Below are 17565 nucleotides of genomic sequence, written 5' to 3'. Positions count from 1 at the left end.
TGGTTATTTTTCGATAACTAACAACAGCGATTTTGATTATGAATTTGTTTTATAAAATTCTAAGCTGTTGCACTACAAAAATATAGATTTTAAGAAAATTGCTGAAAGAGATCTGCCAAAATTTATTTTCTAGAAGATTTGAAAAGTTTGAAACTTGATGGCTAAATGTAAATATAAAATGATGTATATTAAAATATTTGTAATTAGGCACATAGGTCAGATTAAGTTTTTATTAAATAGAGTAACGCATGCAAGGGCTATCTGCCTAAAGAGAGAGATGCCATCGTGAAGGAATTTTGAAGAAAAACTGACCTTTGAGTGGGTATTAAAAATAATACTTATAATTTTCATTCAAATTATATTCATATATATTTTTTATGTAAAACTTTCGGGTGTATGCTAAATTAGTGTAAATTACTTTACACGAAAAATATAGTGAATGCACAGAAATTAAAGATTTGCACATGCCGGAAATGATAAATAGGAAATATGTATGGGTATTTATGCATGTGCTTGCAAAAAGCATGTATCTGCCTTTGACAAAATACTTAAATATTCATTAAATTATTTATAAATGTATTTGAAATGAAGAATTTATTCAATTATAAACAACTGTGAAAGTACTGTGAAGAAATCTAATGATTAAATGTATCTAATTTATAATAATTATAAATGTTATCTAAATATATAATAACCTTAATATTGAATTGTAAACATAAATTGAAATCCTGTTGACAAATACGTTATAAAACTATTTAAGCAAGAATTGTTCGTATTGGAAAGCAATCTGTTAAAAGGTATTGTAAAGCAAATGCTATGAGATGCGCACTTAAGAACGTAATAAAGAGTTTTGGAATATGTATTGTTGAAATGAAGCGTAAAAAAATCTGATAAGTATAAATAAAAGAATTATTCCCTTTACATTTTATAATAACTCAGTTACAAGTTTTAAATAATACTTAAAAAAAAAAAAAAAAAACTTATTTTATTCCCTTTCAGAAATGTTCAGAGAAAGTCAAATACTATTTAATTCCTAATAATTCTCTAATTTAAAATGAACCGAATAGAGCATTAATTATAAATTGACTTACATTTTTCGATTTAAAAGAAGCCAAAAAATCATGTCATATTTAAGAAAGTATTTTAGGAAGAAGCTCTATAAATAGAAAAGAAATAATGCATAATTTTAATATTAATAATACAATAAACTTTGATCTTAATTTTTGTACCTTAATCGAATAAAATCGAATTACCTTAATTTTTTTTTGCTAATGTAATTAACGAAAACTTGTGAAAATATTTCATTCAAATTAAACCATTCTAAGAAAACTGTCCTGTGAAAAGTATAGCATTTAATTCCGTTCAGAATGAAATGTTGTTTAAAAATATGTTGTTTTCACATACTTAGGACTCTGAAGTGTTGTAGAAAAAGAAAATATATACATTTATATGTATATTTGCGACGTAATTACAAAATATTTACACCCGAACGCGTCAAATCCCATAGAACTCAATGGTAAATGACCCAATGTTTTGGTCACCACGTAGGGATCGCCGGTGCTTCAGAGCAGGGTACGGAGAAACTTGTTTAGGGCGACTCCATCTTACTTCCTACCTCCATGATCACAACCACGGGTCCCAGAGACGCCCAAGAGAACGTCCCCCAGAGCATAATACCGCCACCACCGGCCTGTGTATGACCTACTCTGCATTGAGGGAGCAACTGTTCGCCTGGAAGACGGCGTATCCTGACACGGCCATCGGCGTGATGAATGACAAACCGTGATTCATCTGACCAGGCAACTCTCTCCCACTGATCCATAGACCAGTCGCGAAGTTGCATTAATTTTCTATGCTTAAGTTTCTTTTTTATTTTCTCAGCAAAAATTTATTGATTAATAAAAAATATGAAAGTAAAAATTATCCTTCTTTCCATCTTGTGCTCACAAATCAATACGGGAATATCCATGTATAGTTATTAAAGCCTGAAAAAAGCATGTTTGCGATGTTATCGTCATGCGATAATTTGTAGATACTTTATTTTTTACCACGATATTTTCGACGACGATGTTTTTAAACTGCGAAGTTTTTGAAGCGCTTTATTTTCGACGACGATGTTTTAGAACTGTGATGTTTTCTCTTTGCGATGTTTTCTCCCTCGATGTTTTGTAGCACGACGTTTTCGCCTTGCGTTGTTTTCTCCGCGATGTTTTCGTCTGCGATGTTTTTGCCGCCATGTTTTCGGCTGTAACCAGACATTAGGTATTTTTTTGAAAAGCCAGAGAGATGAAAAAATGAGCAAACTTAATTTAATCTGAATACATATAACGAATTTCACTTCTTTATAAATCAGAAAGTCTTGAAAGAAAAAAAAATTAGAATACCATCTGAGTTGTACGAGTGAGCAAAAAAAAACCTAGTTTTGTAAAGTGTATATTTACTAAAAGTTCTGTCTGGGCTTAATTTCTAAAATTAGAAGTGCCGAAGCCCTGTGGAATATTATCAGGAGAAAGGAACAACAAAAAATAAAATGACTAATAAAATTATAAAGTGATTGATAATTAAAAAAATGATTAATTAATGATTAGAATAATAATAATATAATTAAAATTTAACAAAATGTAAAGAGACAAATAAAAATTCAATAAGTTATTAAATAAATGGTAAACAGTTAGATAATAAAATAAAGTACTGGACCTTGACTTTGGGGTTCCGGCTGGAATTACAATTTCATACAAAACTAAGATCTACCAGTCCCCGCTTGAGTTTAATCTCTGAATATAATGTACTACTTCAGTTGATGATAGAAATAAAGACCATTCTTTTTCCAGAGGCACCAACGAAAAATGGTAAAATGGTTAAAGCATCACTAATGAGACTAAAGAGTCATTAACAATAACAGAGCTATAAACAATAACAGAGCACAGAGAAAATTTTATCGGAGGGTGCATATGTATGAAAACAAAGAGAGAAGAGTCTAGCATTTTCTGATCATGATCTCTTGTCAGTATAATTCTAGCTGAACCCCCCAAAAAATAAGTAAATAAAATAAAATAAATTAATAATAAATAAAATAAAAAAATTTTAGGGAACAAATTTTCCCAGATTCCGAGGGTTAGCTAAAGAAAAAGTAATAAGTGACAATTTTCGGCCTCCGTCTTCGGTTACACAGTTCCAAAAAGTCTGCTCCTTTCCGCGGGGAGAGGCTAGCGTTGGAATGAAAAATTTACGCGCTGTCAATAAGATCATTGTACAGAGGCTGTTCGCACATTTTTTAGACGATTTTGGTAAGCGGTAATAAAAAATCGTTTGCTGCAAAAGAATTAATTGCAATCGTACTATGTTTTTAAAAGTCAAAACTATCGTCTGTGTCTTGAAAGTTTTGTTTTTATTCAAAATGGCGAATTTAACAAAGCAGTGGTTCGAAGGCTAAATTGACGCTCTTTCCGAAGAGAAATATGCATACTCCGTTATCCAAAAACGATGTGGAGTCATGGTTTTGTGATATCTAAAGCGTCGATAGGTAATATCATCAACAAGAAAGGGAAAAAAAAAACGTCAAATTGGAGCCTCAAGTGGAACAAAAGTTCCAAACAAGTATCCAAGGTAAAAACGGACATCTTCGACTATTGCAAAGGTACGTTGTTTAATGTTAAAAGAAAATCCCCCTAGTCAAAGGAGAGTCGCAAAATCATTAAAATGCTCTGTGTCTACTGTAAACAAAATGATAAACGTTGATTTAAATCTTAGGAAAGCGAAAAAACGCAATGTGCATCGTCTTCTTCCAAAGCATATCGCTCGACGCAGGACAACGCTACAGAATTCTATATGAGAAACACTTACCCAAAGAAAAATGGAAAACAATTGTCACAATAGATGAAGCATGGGTGTATTTAAATGATTGTAACAAAAAAAGAGCCATTTATTATCATAAAAGGAGAGAAAAAAATTTAAGTACATGGTTCAAAGAATCGAAAGAAAATTTTCTAATTATGATTGTTGCTGGTTTTTCTTATAATGGCAAGTTAAAAATAAAGAGAGTGCAAAAAAATGTCAAGATTAACTCCAAATACTATCAGGAACATATTTTATCGCCATGAATGAAATACCATCGTTTTACCCACAGTGCCATCAATCTGTGAGACTCCATCAGGACAAAGCTAGCAGTCACAAATCAAAATCCACTGTAAATTTCCTAAAAGAAATGAAACAACTGGTATCAAGGCCATACCCTTCACTGATATCCCTACTAAATCTCCCGATGTGTCATCTATGGAGTTTTGTGCTTTTGGACTTTTAAACTGCATTATCCAAACGTTGTCCCAAAACCCTAACAGGACTCTGGAAAGCTGTTCGGGAGGAATGGGATAGAATACCTCTTCTGCCACTTCAAAAGGCATTATTAGTTAAAGATAGTTCAGAATAAGGGATGTCAAATAGAACATTTAAAACACAAGAATTTTATGTAATTTAGTTTTGTGAATACAATATACATCGTCTAAAAAATGTGTGAACAGCCTCTGTACTTTATGGAGAATAAGCCTTTGATACGTGGGTTGGTTGGGTTCTTTCCTCAAAAGTCTCCACATCCATTCAAGGGTTTGTTTTCCAAGGTGTGTGTGTGTGTGGTGGTGGTGTATTTAATTATGGCAAAGCACACGAGGGCTATCTGCCTAAAGGGAGGGATGCCTTTCGTGGAGGACTTTCTAAGGGAAACTGGCTCGTATACACGTTACACATGGGGAAAACCACGAAAACGCCCATGCAGCCAGCCCGTTCGCGGGATTCGAACCTCAGACCGAACTACCAGTGTTCAGCGTCTTTACCGCTCGGCCGCTGGTGGGCTGCTAAGAGAGGAAAACCATACACAGACATAAAAAGGAAAGTCGAGAAAGTCTTTTCCAAGGAAAGACGGGCAAGCATTTAGAAGCGAGGATCGACTTTTGATGTAATTTTATTATTAAAAATAAAACTTTTGAGATCTAATTTCTGCAGAAACTGTTGTTTAGTTACATCAAGAACTGCCAGAGTCTTCATATTTAGGGCTCTGGTGCGCTCCGACTAGAATTATTATTTAACCCAAAAACTAAAGAAGTACCGGCGCAATTTAAGCTGTAATAATTAATCTGTATATAATTCAGCTTCATAAGCAGAAATAACTCTTAAGAATGAATTCTTAAATGGAAATTATGAAACTTATAATAAAAGAGCTGCAGAAACCAATGTTTATATGAAATTATGAAAGAAACAACTTTGAAAGCTTTAACCTGCTTCTCCTCGAAAAAAAAAAGAAAGTCCTATTGCTTATTGAAATAGTTAACCAAAACTTTTTTTTGGCTGATGTTTGCTTTTATGATTGTTTTGGTAACTGGCCCGCACATCTAATATAAGGCAAGATAATTTGAAATATTTTTTCTTCTATTTTATTTTTGCTGATAAAGTTATCGCTTTTAAATTTTAACATCTTTAGTGAGTGATTAAGATGTTTTTCAGACACATCAGATTTTTACATTAATGAGACACATTCTGATGATCTCAGAGATAGCATGATTAATATACTAAACAAGGAAGGTTATACTTCCGCTTCTTCTCATGCGAAATTTATCTCATTGGTTAAAATTTTTAAATCGGTGTTGCATGCCAATGTATACACCATGGCAAATGTATACATGCCGAATGTATACCTCGTATGCAAATGCATACCATCGATGACATTTTGTTACATCTACAAAAATGGAAATGCAAAAATCAAAATATAGACTTTTTTCTGACCAAAATGAGTAAATATATCAACAAATTGGGAATAATTTTTAAGTAAAAGATGGTAGTATTGTTTAAAAGTCCTCCAAGAAATCATCCTTTTCCTTAAACAAGTTAGCCCTCATATACTTTGCCATAATATAAACAATTCAATCTAATACATCTTATTTTCAGTAGAAAAGAATTTTATTAGAAACAAGATATAAGCAAAAATTCTAATACAAAATGCAATATTTATTTTTATTTACTGGAACAGATTTAACCGTGCTGGTAAGAAAAATCAAACAAAAGAGGAATGAAATATTCCTGCCAAAAAAACGTTTAGACCATTTCTGTGTTACAGCTCAATAAATGCACTTCAGAATGCGTTTTAGCTGAAACGTATATCTAGCAAATGAGACTTCAATAAAGCTATTGTTTAGTCTGTCTTGGAGCAGACGATTATAGCTTAGAGCGTTTATGGGTACACTGAAAGTTAATTGTCTCAAGTTTTCAAGTGCTGCATATCATTTTTTTAAACTGCGTATTCTGTTTAAACAATATGCAAAGGGTGGGACGTACTTTGAACAAACATTTCAATGACTGAAAAAAAAAGTTGTGACTTACCAACTATACAAAAATGGCATCCGTCTTCATAATTCTAAAGCTAATGAGCTTAACCGAATCTAATTCTATATAAAGTGAATCGGTAGTAATCTGTTTCAGTTGATACATAATGAAGTTTAAAAAGGAAGCTATTAGAAATTTCACACGCAAAATGTAATCCAGAATCTAATATCTAGTATTCAGTTCCTGAAATATAAATCAAAAGAACTTTCTTTCACTGTTTCTATTTCCGTTGGAGAGGCAGTATTTTATTTAAGCCAAATGCAATTTCTACAGTTTCTTGTGTTGCCACTCCGTGGTAGAGAAAACTGCCTATTCAGAGAAGAAAACTGCAATTAAATAACTCATTAAAAAATCTGAAAGGTTTCAGTTCTTAAATTACGTCCAAAATAATGTTTTTTTAACGTTTTGTGTGTTACCTTTTATTTCTTAAATATCATGTTCTACGTACTCAAACATGAAGTTCAGTTTAACACCAATAACGCAAAATAATTTTAAAATGAGCATGTCTTTAGAATTTCCGATACAGAGTCTCGCTCACAGAAGATAAAAATAATTCTTTCTTCGCACATTGTTGCCATTGCTCGCTTTGAAATCGTTTAGTTTTTCAATCAAAAATTCTTTGAAGGGTTACAAAATATGAAATCAATAATAAAACAAATTTCAAATTCAAATTAGGGCTGCCACATGCGCATATTCTATGGAAGATTACGTTATTCAAATTTTGATGGCTCTAGGTATCATTCTTTTATCACAATGCGAGAAACATACATACATTCATGCAAATCCTTCATTATTTAATTTCTTTAAATATAATACAGGGCGATAATATTTGGTGGCAAGAATTTGAAAGTGATTCGCCGTTTATAGTTTTCAACGCAAAATGCCAAAACGAAATTAATAGTGCTTCAGGAAAAATTGCCCCTTTGGACTAATAAGTCTCATTTCTCTCCGACTATGAATATTAATATGGATGACGTGTCAGACAAAGAAAGTACCCAGCTGACTTCAAGCTCTGTCTAGACCTGAATTGCAAGTGTAATGCTACCCAATGCCCATCCCCATAAGTGGCTGCACAACCTAACTGCTTTAAATACGTGTATTTAAATGTAAATGTCGCATCGGATGTACTGAACAGTCAAAGGACAATATCTTAGAATATGTATGCAAAAGCATATGTACAGTACAGTCTGCGCATACCGCAGTGACATAGCAAGATGCTCCTATGAACAGTAGAAATGTATACTTACATGCCCCGGCATGTCAGACATCCTAACCTCATTTGCATAACTGCCAGAGCAATTATATTGCTTAATATGTATCAAAAATCTAATGTCACGTTGGACATAATAAAAACATTGCTGAATCCGAAAGCTGCACAAACTGTAAATGTAATACCACGTAACGCAAATGTAACGTCATTTCTGAATAGTAATGTAAAGTTGTATCGAATTACGTAACATAATATAGAAAATACTTACAGTACCGCATTATATGCAAACACTGTCATAAATCTATGTGCCTGTACAAAAATCTCACAGGTACAGCAGGACCTCTGTCTGTCTTGAGCACCTATAATGTCTATATATCAGGTCTGCCTGTACGCCATCCTGAAGCTCAATCACATAAAAGCAAGAGCAAATATAGTGTTATAAATATGTTCTATATGCAATGTTGCTCCTGACAATGTATTTACAGAGTTGAATCTGCATAATTTAATTCGTAAATGTAATGTCAATAATGGTAATGTAATACCACTATTATCTCATACCTCATATATAATGTCAATGCCGTATCGCATAGTGTCTATATAAGACATGAAATGTCATAATTATGTAAATATGTATATGCACAGCACTATTTATACGTGCACTGAAGTAATTTAGTTGCAACCGCCTTCTGCACACATGTAGTGCATATGTACTAGCCCTGCATGAAAGCTCTCCCAAGTTCATTTGCGTAATTACAGGAATAATTATTATGTTCTATACGTACCTATATGCAATCTCTAGCCAACTTTAGATAAGGGTGGACGTGGTGCTGTACTGATTAATCTTTACGGCAAAGGGACAGTGCCCACGTCCACAGTCACTTATCACTTCTCTCCGACTATTCTCCAAAACTATCTCCTTGCCTCTGTGATATTTTATTTTGGTATCGATCATAAATTAGAAAACAAAAATGTAGCAGAACTCCAAATATCTGGATTAGCTAACACCAAACCTCTTCCAGATATTCAAAATTCGATAATTAGGTTTTCTTTTTCCTGTAGTCCAAATATATATTTACTGCACTATAAGTGACAGAACTTTTATTTTTATTTATTTATTTATTTATTTTTTGGTCACATTATATTTCAACAAAGATTATAAAGTAAATCAAAATCGAAAGTACAGATTTAACTAATATCCTCTTTCATCGCGTCCTGAAATTGCAAAATCATGAACGGCTACTTAAGGAGAATATTATGTTTGAAAAATGCAGGAATATTTTTTTTCAGGTTTAAATTAATTTTATTCAATATGTATTATATGCAGAAACAAGTGACTTACAGATTTCTTTCTCTTTTTTTCAGATTTTAGAACTGTCCAAATGACATGCCCTTTCGTGTGTCCTGGAAAAACAGAATTTTATGGATTGTTGTAGGCACTTCACTTCTCACTTTAGCACTTTTGCACCACTTGCAACCAACAGCGAAACCCATTTTCATTACAAACAATGAATTCTTTTCGTATGACTTAGATAGAGAGGAACCTTTAACACCTGGTCAAAAATGTCAGCTCCCAAGAGTTCATCCTTTCGATCCATCTACTTGGAATTACCTTTCACCTCCGAAAACCATCAAGTGCAAAGAACGGATTGCAACACTTACTTTCCTAGATGACACAGGTGTCCTGCGATATAATCTTACAACACTTAAAATGTACGGATATGAAGCTGATAAATTACTTTGTGGATATCAAGAAATAACTCGCAAAGGTGATTTTAAAGTGGATTATAGTAAAAGACGTAAACTTTTAGTAAATGGATCTAAGATTTATTCAGATTTTGTGTATGTGTCATGTGCAAATTTCGCTGGTATCGCATTTTATACAAATATTCACTGTCATATCTTGGTGCAACCGGAACATAGTAGTTTTTCATCAGTGACAAACGATAGTGAAAAATTTTATAACGTCTTAATTCTTGGCATTGATTCTTTGTCAAGATTAAGCTTCATGCGTCAACTGCCAAAAACTTACCAATTTCTAACGAAGAAGTTGAATGCTTTTATACTTAGGGGAATGACAAAAGTAGGTGACAATACTTTTCCAAACTTAATAGCTATGTTGACAGGAAAGTCAGTTTCAAATCAGGAACTGCCTCATATTCGTGATCCAAAGGAACCATATGATAGGTGGCCATTTGTTTGGAAAAACTTCTCCACAGCTGGTTATGCAACTCTCTTCGCGGAGGACAGACCAGATATAAATCTGCTGAACTATTACAGAGGTGGCTTACAGAAATCCCCAACTGATCATTACATGCGACCATTTTGGCTTGCAGTCCAGTCATCCATGCTTCATCGAATTAGCTCCAACTTTTGCTTCGGTAACATTCCAAAACATTTGTTGCAACTACGTTACACGCAAGACTTCGTCAAAAAATACAGTTCCGTTAAAAGACCCTTTTTCGCATTTTCATTTCTTGTAGAACTGAGTCACGATTACATCAGCCATGTTTCATCCGCTGATGCGGATTTAGAAGCATGGCTGAAACATCTTTTTCATTCTGGATACTTAAACAGGACGTTCTTATTCTTTTTATCAGATCATGGTCATCGGTTTGATGCTCTGAGAGCCACTCTTATAGGCAGAATTGAAGAAAGAATGCCTTTCTTTGCAGTAGTTGTACCTCATTTGCCGTCTAAACATCAAAATGATTTCATCCGAAATTTACGAACAAATCAAGGACGTCTGACAACACCTTACGACGTTTACTTTTCACTTTTGGATATATTGAGTCTCAGCATTAATCACACAGTTCTTGGGTCCATAAAATCTGACAGAGGAAGTACTTTATTTGGCCCTATTTCGTCAAACAGGACATGTAGCACAGCTGGAATACCTGACCACTACTGTACCTGTGAGACTGAGGAAAATTTGGATATATCAGGTAATAACTCATTCACTTATAAAATATATTTTGTGTAAAATAATTAATAAGTAGAATATACAAAATAACGTTTATTTAATATACAGATAATGCCAGAATAACTTTTATTTAATATACAGATTCCTATATTTTATAAAAGCTAATCCCAAACAATCAGCAGAAATGGATATCGTGTACTAACTTGAACATAAAAGTTGTGAGGTTTATGTTTATCTACTATTTATTTTTAACTATTAGTTCATTTTAAGTTAGCACTTTCGTATTTCTCTGTCACCCACGCTTTTCATGCCAGAATATAAATCGAGAGTTTATTCAGATTAAGATAGAATGAAGTGCTATTTAAGCAAGAGTTTTAGAAGTTGCAGAGCGTGTCTGCCTATTCCAGGCCACGATGTGCTGTGGTTATTAGCGACTTGAATTAGCGGCGTTCAGCGTTCTAGCCATTAGGCTTTGTCTTGCCGGTTACTACAAACCAGAGCTCTTCCAGCCCGTTAAAGTATTCTGTGAGTCGTTAAGCTAATCTGCCACACCTTGAAATTATTCATTGTTACGTTATTCTGTTAAGCCAGAAGTGACTGGCTTATTGTAACCCAAGCTGGGTCAAAGGCTACATTTGTGTGTTTCGAAAGAGACATAGACTTTACAAAGTCAACCCAAGATCGTGCAGAGTCTCACCTTCTTGGGAAGCAAACACTAAGTCGAGACTCTATACCAGTCAGCAACCCATGATCCGCGGGTCACTTAGTGACCCACTGGAAAAATTTTAATGACCCAGTATACAATTTTTAATGACGACGATTGATAGGTAATCTTGCCAACGAATTAAAGTGGGTGCTTTCGATTTAATGACACAGCCGCCGGCAGTCAGCTGTTGACAGCTGCACTCATTGGAGACGAGCTGAACAAATGAAAAGCAATATGTAAAGTTTGACCTTGGAAAGAGATCTCGTTGGACTTAATGATGTGATGTCATGAAAACACGAGCAGTGAAATCTGCTTTTAGCTTTTCCATTTCATTTATCAACTTGGCGATCGCCGGCTGTTGCGTTCGATAGTCGGGTATTTCCATGCCCAAATCGAAAGCACCCAGTGTGTTTGTACTGTGAAGTGTAGCAAAATGTGATGAAATTCTATTATAACGCAGCGTGTACATGTATAAAAAGAAAATGGCAAGTTTAATATAGTTTTCATTTTTTTTCTCTTTACTTACATTTATTGCTGAAATACTTGTGGAGTTCCAATCTTTTAGCCAACAGCTACCTCGTGTAGGAACCTCGTGAATAATTGCTTTAGTTCAGTAACAGAAACGTAAAAACTCAAGAAGGGTTAATTACCCTTTATTTTTCAAAATAAGAACTTACAATCGGCTCCTTCTCAAAGCGTACAGCAAAGCCTTCACTTGGGCTTGAACTCAAAGTAGAAGAAATATAACTTAACTAATGCATAACTAAAAAGATACAGCCGAAGTTATCAAGATTTCTGAGTAGTTGATCTTTAATTATCGAATAAGCTGGCGAAGGGCCTGAAATACGGCCGAGCGCAATAGCTTAGAGAAAGACGTAGCCAAAAGGGGACGCGCGCTAGTCAGAAAATCTGGCTCTCTAACGAAGTCAGTGGAACTTCGACGTAAATACCACTCTTACTCATTTGCATTAAACGCAATTCTAAAAACACATTCTGGTAGGAAATTGTAAGCTGAAATTAGGAGGGACAGGAAAGTAGCTTTAACTAACGATAATTGTTGAAAACTTAGGATAAACTTTACATACTTTTTTATATTATACATTATATTGATATGCGTATATTTTTTCAAAAAGTGTCGATGTTTTTCATTATGCTGTGCATTCTTTTTTATTTTTATTGTTAGATAATTTTCTTTATTTTTTATTTTTTATTTTCACCATCTTCCCCCTTTTTCTAATGCGTAATCCAAAACAGAAGTAATGTAAGCAAAACTTTTTGTAAGGGAAAAAAAATTGAAAAATGACAGTCTTGAAAAACATGTTTCCAACCTCTACTCTATATGGATCTAAGCTACTTATCGTTATATCCAGTAAGAAAATAGAGACCGTAAGAAGAATTATCGAATGCGCAAGAAGACGACCGTAAGAAGAATGATCGAATTATGAATGCCTTTTATTAATAACTCAATAATTTTTCAGAAGGCACTTCTTGCGCTTATGAAACCAGCCAGCACTTATGACGTAACTCAAACAGACAGACAGACAAAGTAGACAGATGTCTTGTTTTGCACCCGCTAAATCTTTCTGCACCGATGGGCGAAACATCAAGCATAGGTGGCGAAGGAAAGGTATATAGAAAGGGGGGCAATTTCGTATTTGAGGAGAGTAAAAAGGAACTTCGTACATTTTGTACGAGTTCGAAAGACAAGGAAGGAAAGATGGGACAAAATAAAATTTAAAATAAATGGCCCAAAAATAATAGAGGGGGGGGAAAGGGCCTATAGAAAGAAAAGGAAAAGAAGTAGAAAATATCCTAAAATACGATTGTGTCCATGAGTGTAGTTAAAAGGAGGAGAAGCTGTCGTCATTTACAATAAATAGTGTCTCACAGGTGTGTATATGTAGTGAGTGTGTTTGGTAATGGTGAATAGTGAGTGTGTTTCAGAGTCGTAGCTAGGGTTTTCAGCGCCCAGGGACAACTGAAGATTTCGCGCCCCCTACTGCTTTCCAAGGATGGAAAAAATTTAATTCTAAAATGACGTAACATCAGTTTGGCGCCCCTTGGATCCTGCGCCCGGGGACAGATGCCCCTCTTGCCCCCCTCTAGCTACGCCCCTGGTGTGTTTGGTAATGGTTACTGGGAAAAAAATATTGACAGTGTTAAAGTGCTTCGTATCAAGGTATTTAGCATGGAATACAAAGTAATATGTATGCTTGCATCCTGAGACATCAACAAAAGTAACGTAACTCAAAAGCAATGAATTCAAATTAAACTAAGTTACATATAAAGTTAATCCAAAAGCTAGCGTGCAAGTTGGCTCAAACCTATGCTGACGTGACAAGCATTACTGGTAAGATTGAACCAACGTCGCCGACAGACTGCTGACGTGGGCTTTTAAGTAGTAACGTGGATTCCAGCAGGCGGAACTCGCATTGTCTATACAATCTAAAATATTCCTTTGAATGCTATCTCTTTCTACCGGATTAGAATATGTGCGAACTAAAATTAGCATTCTTGCAGGAAAACGGAAAGGGAAAAATGACAGTAAAACTATCTAACATAAAATAGCGGGATAGATAAAATAAATGAATGTTTTACAATAGCATGAAAAGGATAGTATAAATATCTGCAGATTTTAAGTCTGCTAAGTTATATACAAATAACTAAAGAGATATAGCCGAAGCTAACACAATTTCTAAACTAGTTGGCCCCTAACCAAGGGCACGTAAATGCGGTCGAGCGTAATAACAGCTTAGAGAGACGTAGTCAAAAGGCAAACGCGCGCTATTCGGGAAATCTAATTCTCTCTCTGTCGAAGTCAGTGAACTTTACTTAAATACTTTCTACTTCTCATTTGCATTGAACGCGATTCTAAAACTTCATTCTGGTAATGAATTGTAATATAAATTGGCGCGTAGCCAAATCCCTTTAATAGGGGGGGGGGAAACCCAACAAAGTAAGTGAAAAATATAAGGGAAAGTAGTTTTTAATTAATATCTCGGCTAATTAACGTCATACGAAGACATTTGATAGCCTATAACCTTTTCTAATATATCAAAAATATTTCTTGAAAATTTCATGATGATCAGTTAAGTAATTAACACGTGAAAGCGTAACAAACAAACAAACTCACATTCGCATTTATAATATTAGTAAGGATTGCATCATTAATTCTGCTGTTGACTAAGATAATATTTATAGAATAATTCCATATAAAATAAATTTTATAATTTGCATTGTTATTTGAATTATCCTCGGCGTGCAATTACATGCATCATTACTTCAACTAGTAATTAAAATAATTCTTATGAAATAATTTCAAATGAAATAATTTTTATAAAATATTTGTGCCATAATTATATATTAATTAACACATTGGTCGGCATGGGGGGGTCACCGTCACACTATGTATTTCACTATCTAAAGTGTACGTATCTATGTACGCTTGGTAATTATCACAAAGAATTTTAAAATATTATTTTAAACATTTTAATTTAAAATGGGGGGATTCCAGGGGCCTGGGACAAATGTGTCCCACTGGGTGGTAATGGTGGGTGTGTATTTTAATGTGTGTGTGTGTGTGTGTGTGTATTTAATTATGGCAAAGCACACTAGGGCAATCTGCCTAAGGGGAGGGATGCCTTCGTGGAGGACTTTCTAAGGGAAACTGGCTCGTATACACGTTACACATGGGGAAAACCACGAAAACGCCCATGCAGCCAGCCCGTTCGCGGGATTCGAACCTCGGACCGAACTACCAGTGTTCAGCGACTTTACCGCTCGGCCGTTGGTGGGCCTGGTAATGGTGGGACATATGTGTCCCATTAGCACTAAAATGTTGACACATAAGAGAAAAAAACCAAGCAATATTTTAATTTTCATAACTTATGTGTGATCAGAGGTAAAACAGTTTTCGCATAATGGTAGATTGCATGCCACATAAATTGTTTTAGTTCTTTTCTCTTGTTTTATCTTGGTACAACTGTGACACCTTCTTCTAGTGGGCCCTCCGATGGGTAAGTGATCTTCTATATTCAACAACTTGGAACTGGATGATGGTCTACCATATTGTAGTGCAAGGATGTCAAACTCACAGCCCGCAGGCCGCATGCGGCCCACAACAAATATTTCTGTGGCCCGGCCAATATATCGGCAAATAATAATATATAATAATAAAATAACATATCGAGGAAGAAAAAAAATGAAATGTTTACTGCTAAGTAATTAACGATAATTTATTCAGTGTTGTTAGATTACTCACAGCGAGCTGACACACGCACACTACTTAAATTACAAATGCGTGTGAGTAGCTTGCGTTCAGCTACCTTCGACTTTTGGGGGTCACGTGCACTCAGAACTTGTACGCATCCCCCGATAGCCGAATGTGGCCGAACTCATGGTCTCAGTTTTCCAATCATAGTTTTGTACGATATATTGGTGCATGCATATGCATGCACTTTGCTTTATTATTAATTATTACTTAAATCATATTGTTACGGATTTCATAGTTATTTATTTATTTATTTATTTTTTATTTAGAATTGTAATTAGAAATTAAAGGTAATAAGTCTCCTATTAGAAACCGTATTAATGATGCTCACCTTGGGTCAGCGTTGAAAGTTATCACTGCAAACAAAATTTCTCCCGAAATAGGAAAGATAATAGCAGAGAAGAGATGTCAAGTATCAGGACGTAAACATTAAATTTTTCTTGTTCTTTTCTATATAAATATATATATATATGTTTATTATTGTATTATTCGAAATAAATCTATGTTTCTATGAATATTGTTTTTTTTTTTTTTTTTTTTTTTTTTTTTTTTTGCGGCCCGCCGAAAGTTAAACCTTGTTTGTTTAGCCCAAGTGTACCTATGAGTTTTACATCTCTGTTGTAGTGTATGGTCTACCATACTGTAGTGATATTATACCATATTGTAATGTATGGTCTACATGGTCTACCATATTGTAGTGCATGGTCTACCATATTGTAGTGCATGGTCTACCATATTGTAGTGCATGGTCTACCATATTGTAGTAGTGGTCTACCATATATATAATATATATTAAGTATTGCAGTGGTAGAGTATGGTCTGTGGGGATGTTAGAAATGATGCCTACTACCAGTGGGACATCAACAACGTAGTAATTTATGCGTGTAGTTCTCTCTAGCCTTCCTTAGACATCTATTGGGACTTATATAAACCCATTGGGTTGAAAACAGAACTGTGAGTAGCAGACGATAAGTTATACTTTCAAAAATATAGTTGCAGTTTATAAAATTTGCAGACTTTTCTGGTGGCTAAGAAAATTGTCTAAAGAATGTATGAACAGTCTCTGTTGAATTATATGGCGATCAATGTGTTAAGATTATTTTTATAAAACAATTTCTAGGTAGCGATTCAATTATAAATCTTTTTCTCTTACAGATTCCAGATCTCAAAAAGCCGCTATTACTCTAGTCACTGCCATCAACAACTTAATCAGCAAGTCCTACAAAAAACTTTGTGCTGAGTTGTCATTAGCTGAAATTATTAGAGCGGACTTGATCCTTCCACGCCGAGAAGTCATTGTCAACTCGCGTCTTTATTTTGGGAATCTGGTAGAAGACGGTCGAGCCAGAGGAATGATCACCAAAGTCACAATCATCCTCAGGACTGTTCCAGGAAATGCTTTATTTGAAGGGACTTTAATGCTCAGAGAGGATGACGATAACGTTACTGTCCTTGGAGATATTAGTAGAATTAATGTGTATGGAAATCAGTCCTCTTGCATAGATGATGCTATCTTGAAGAAATACTGTTACTGTATCACATCTGAAGTTTAAGAAAGACTAATTCTTATAAATGTGTATGTAATACATACTCGAAATTTGTAAGTGACTGGAAATTGAAACGAAAATGATACGCTGTCTAGCTGCAGTCACAAAATTTTACACACAAAACTTTTCTACTGATACTTTATATTTATAACAAACATTATATCTGAATAATATTTTACAACTCGAATGTAAAAAGAAAAAAAATAATAATTTATTAAAACAAAATTGGTTTTCAATGCATGTTAAACATGAGGCATTTTTGTCATAAAATTGTGTGATTATGCTTCTGAATGTTTATTCATTTTTCATAAATTCGCACGTATAAGCATAATGAATATGTATAGCACTAAGTACGTATAGACGCCAAGAATGGGTCATTGCAAACTGAGAAACCTTTTTTTCCTAAACAAATATCCCCATTAATGCAAATGCTTTTATTTAGCAACCGCTCTGTTGTTTGTAATTCCCGAAGTGATTTTCACTATTTGTTACTTTTTACTTTACCTGTTACCTTTTTCCCATTACTTTTTACTATTCTCTTCA

At 34.3% G+C, this 17565-nt stretch overlaps 1 protein-coding gene across 1 annotated transcript in view; it reads left to right on the top strand.

Annotated features, from left to right (window-relative positions):
* Positions 1 to 17309, top strand: part of LOC118187045 (uncharacterized) — a 58348-nt gene extending 41039 nt beyond the window's left edge. Inside the window, exons 2-3 of the mRNA XM_035357230.2 lie at positions 8942 to 10521; positions 16631 to 17309. Of these exons, the coding sequence (XP_035213121.1) occupies positions 8964 to 10521; positions 16631 to 17028 (1956 nt within the window). The 5' untranslated portion in view covers positions 8942 to 8963 and the 3' untranslated portion in view covers positions 17029 to 17309. The remainder of the gene's footprint in view (positions 1 to 8941; positions 10522 to 16630) is intronic.
* The last annotated feature ends 256 nt before the right edge of the window (positions 17310 to 17565 follow it).

Source organism: Stegodyphus dumicola, chromosome 4 (assembly GCF_044657685.1).
Source record: "Stegodyphus dumicola isolate Sdum_Otavi_A_Nest chromosome 4, ASM4465768v1".
In the NCBI taxonomy this organism is placed as follows: domain Eukaryota; kingdom Metazoa; phylum Arthropoda; class Arachnida; order Araneae; family Eresidae; genus Stegodyphus; species Stegodyphus dumicola.
This window is presented reverse-complemented; position numbering and strand designations above follow the sequence as displayed.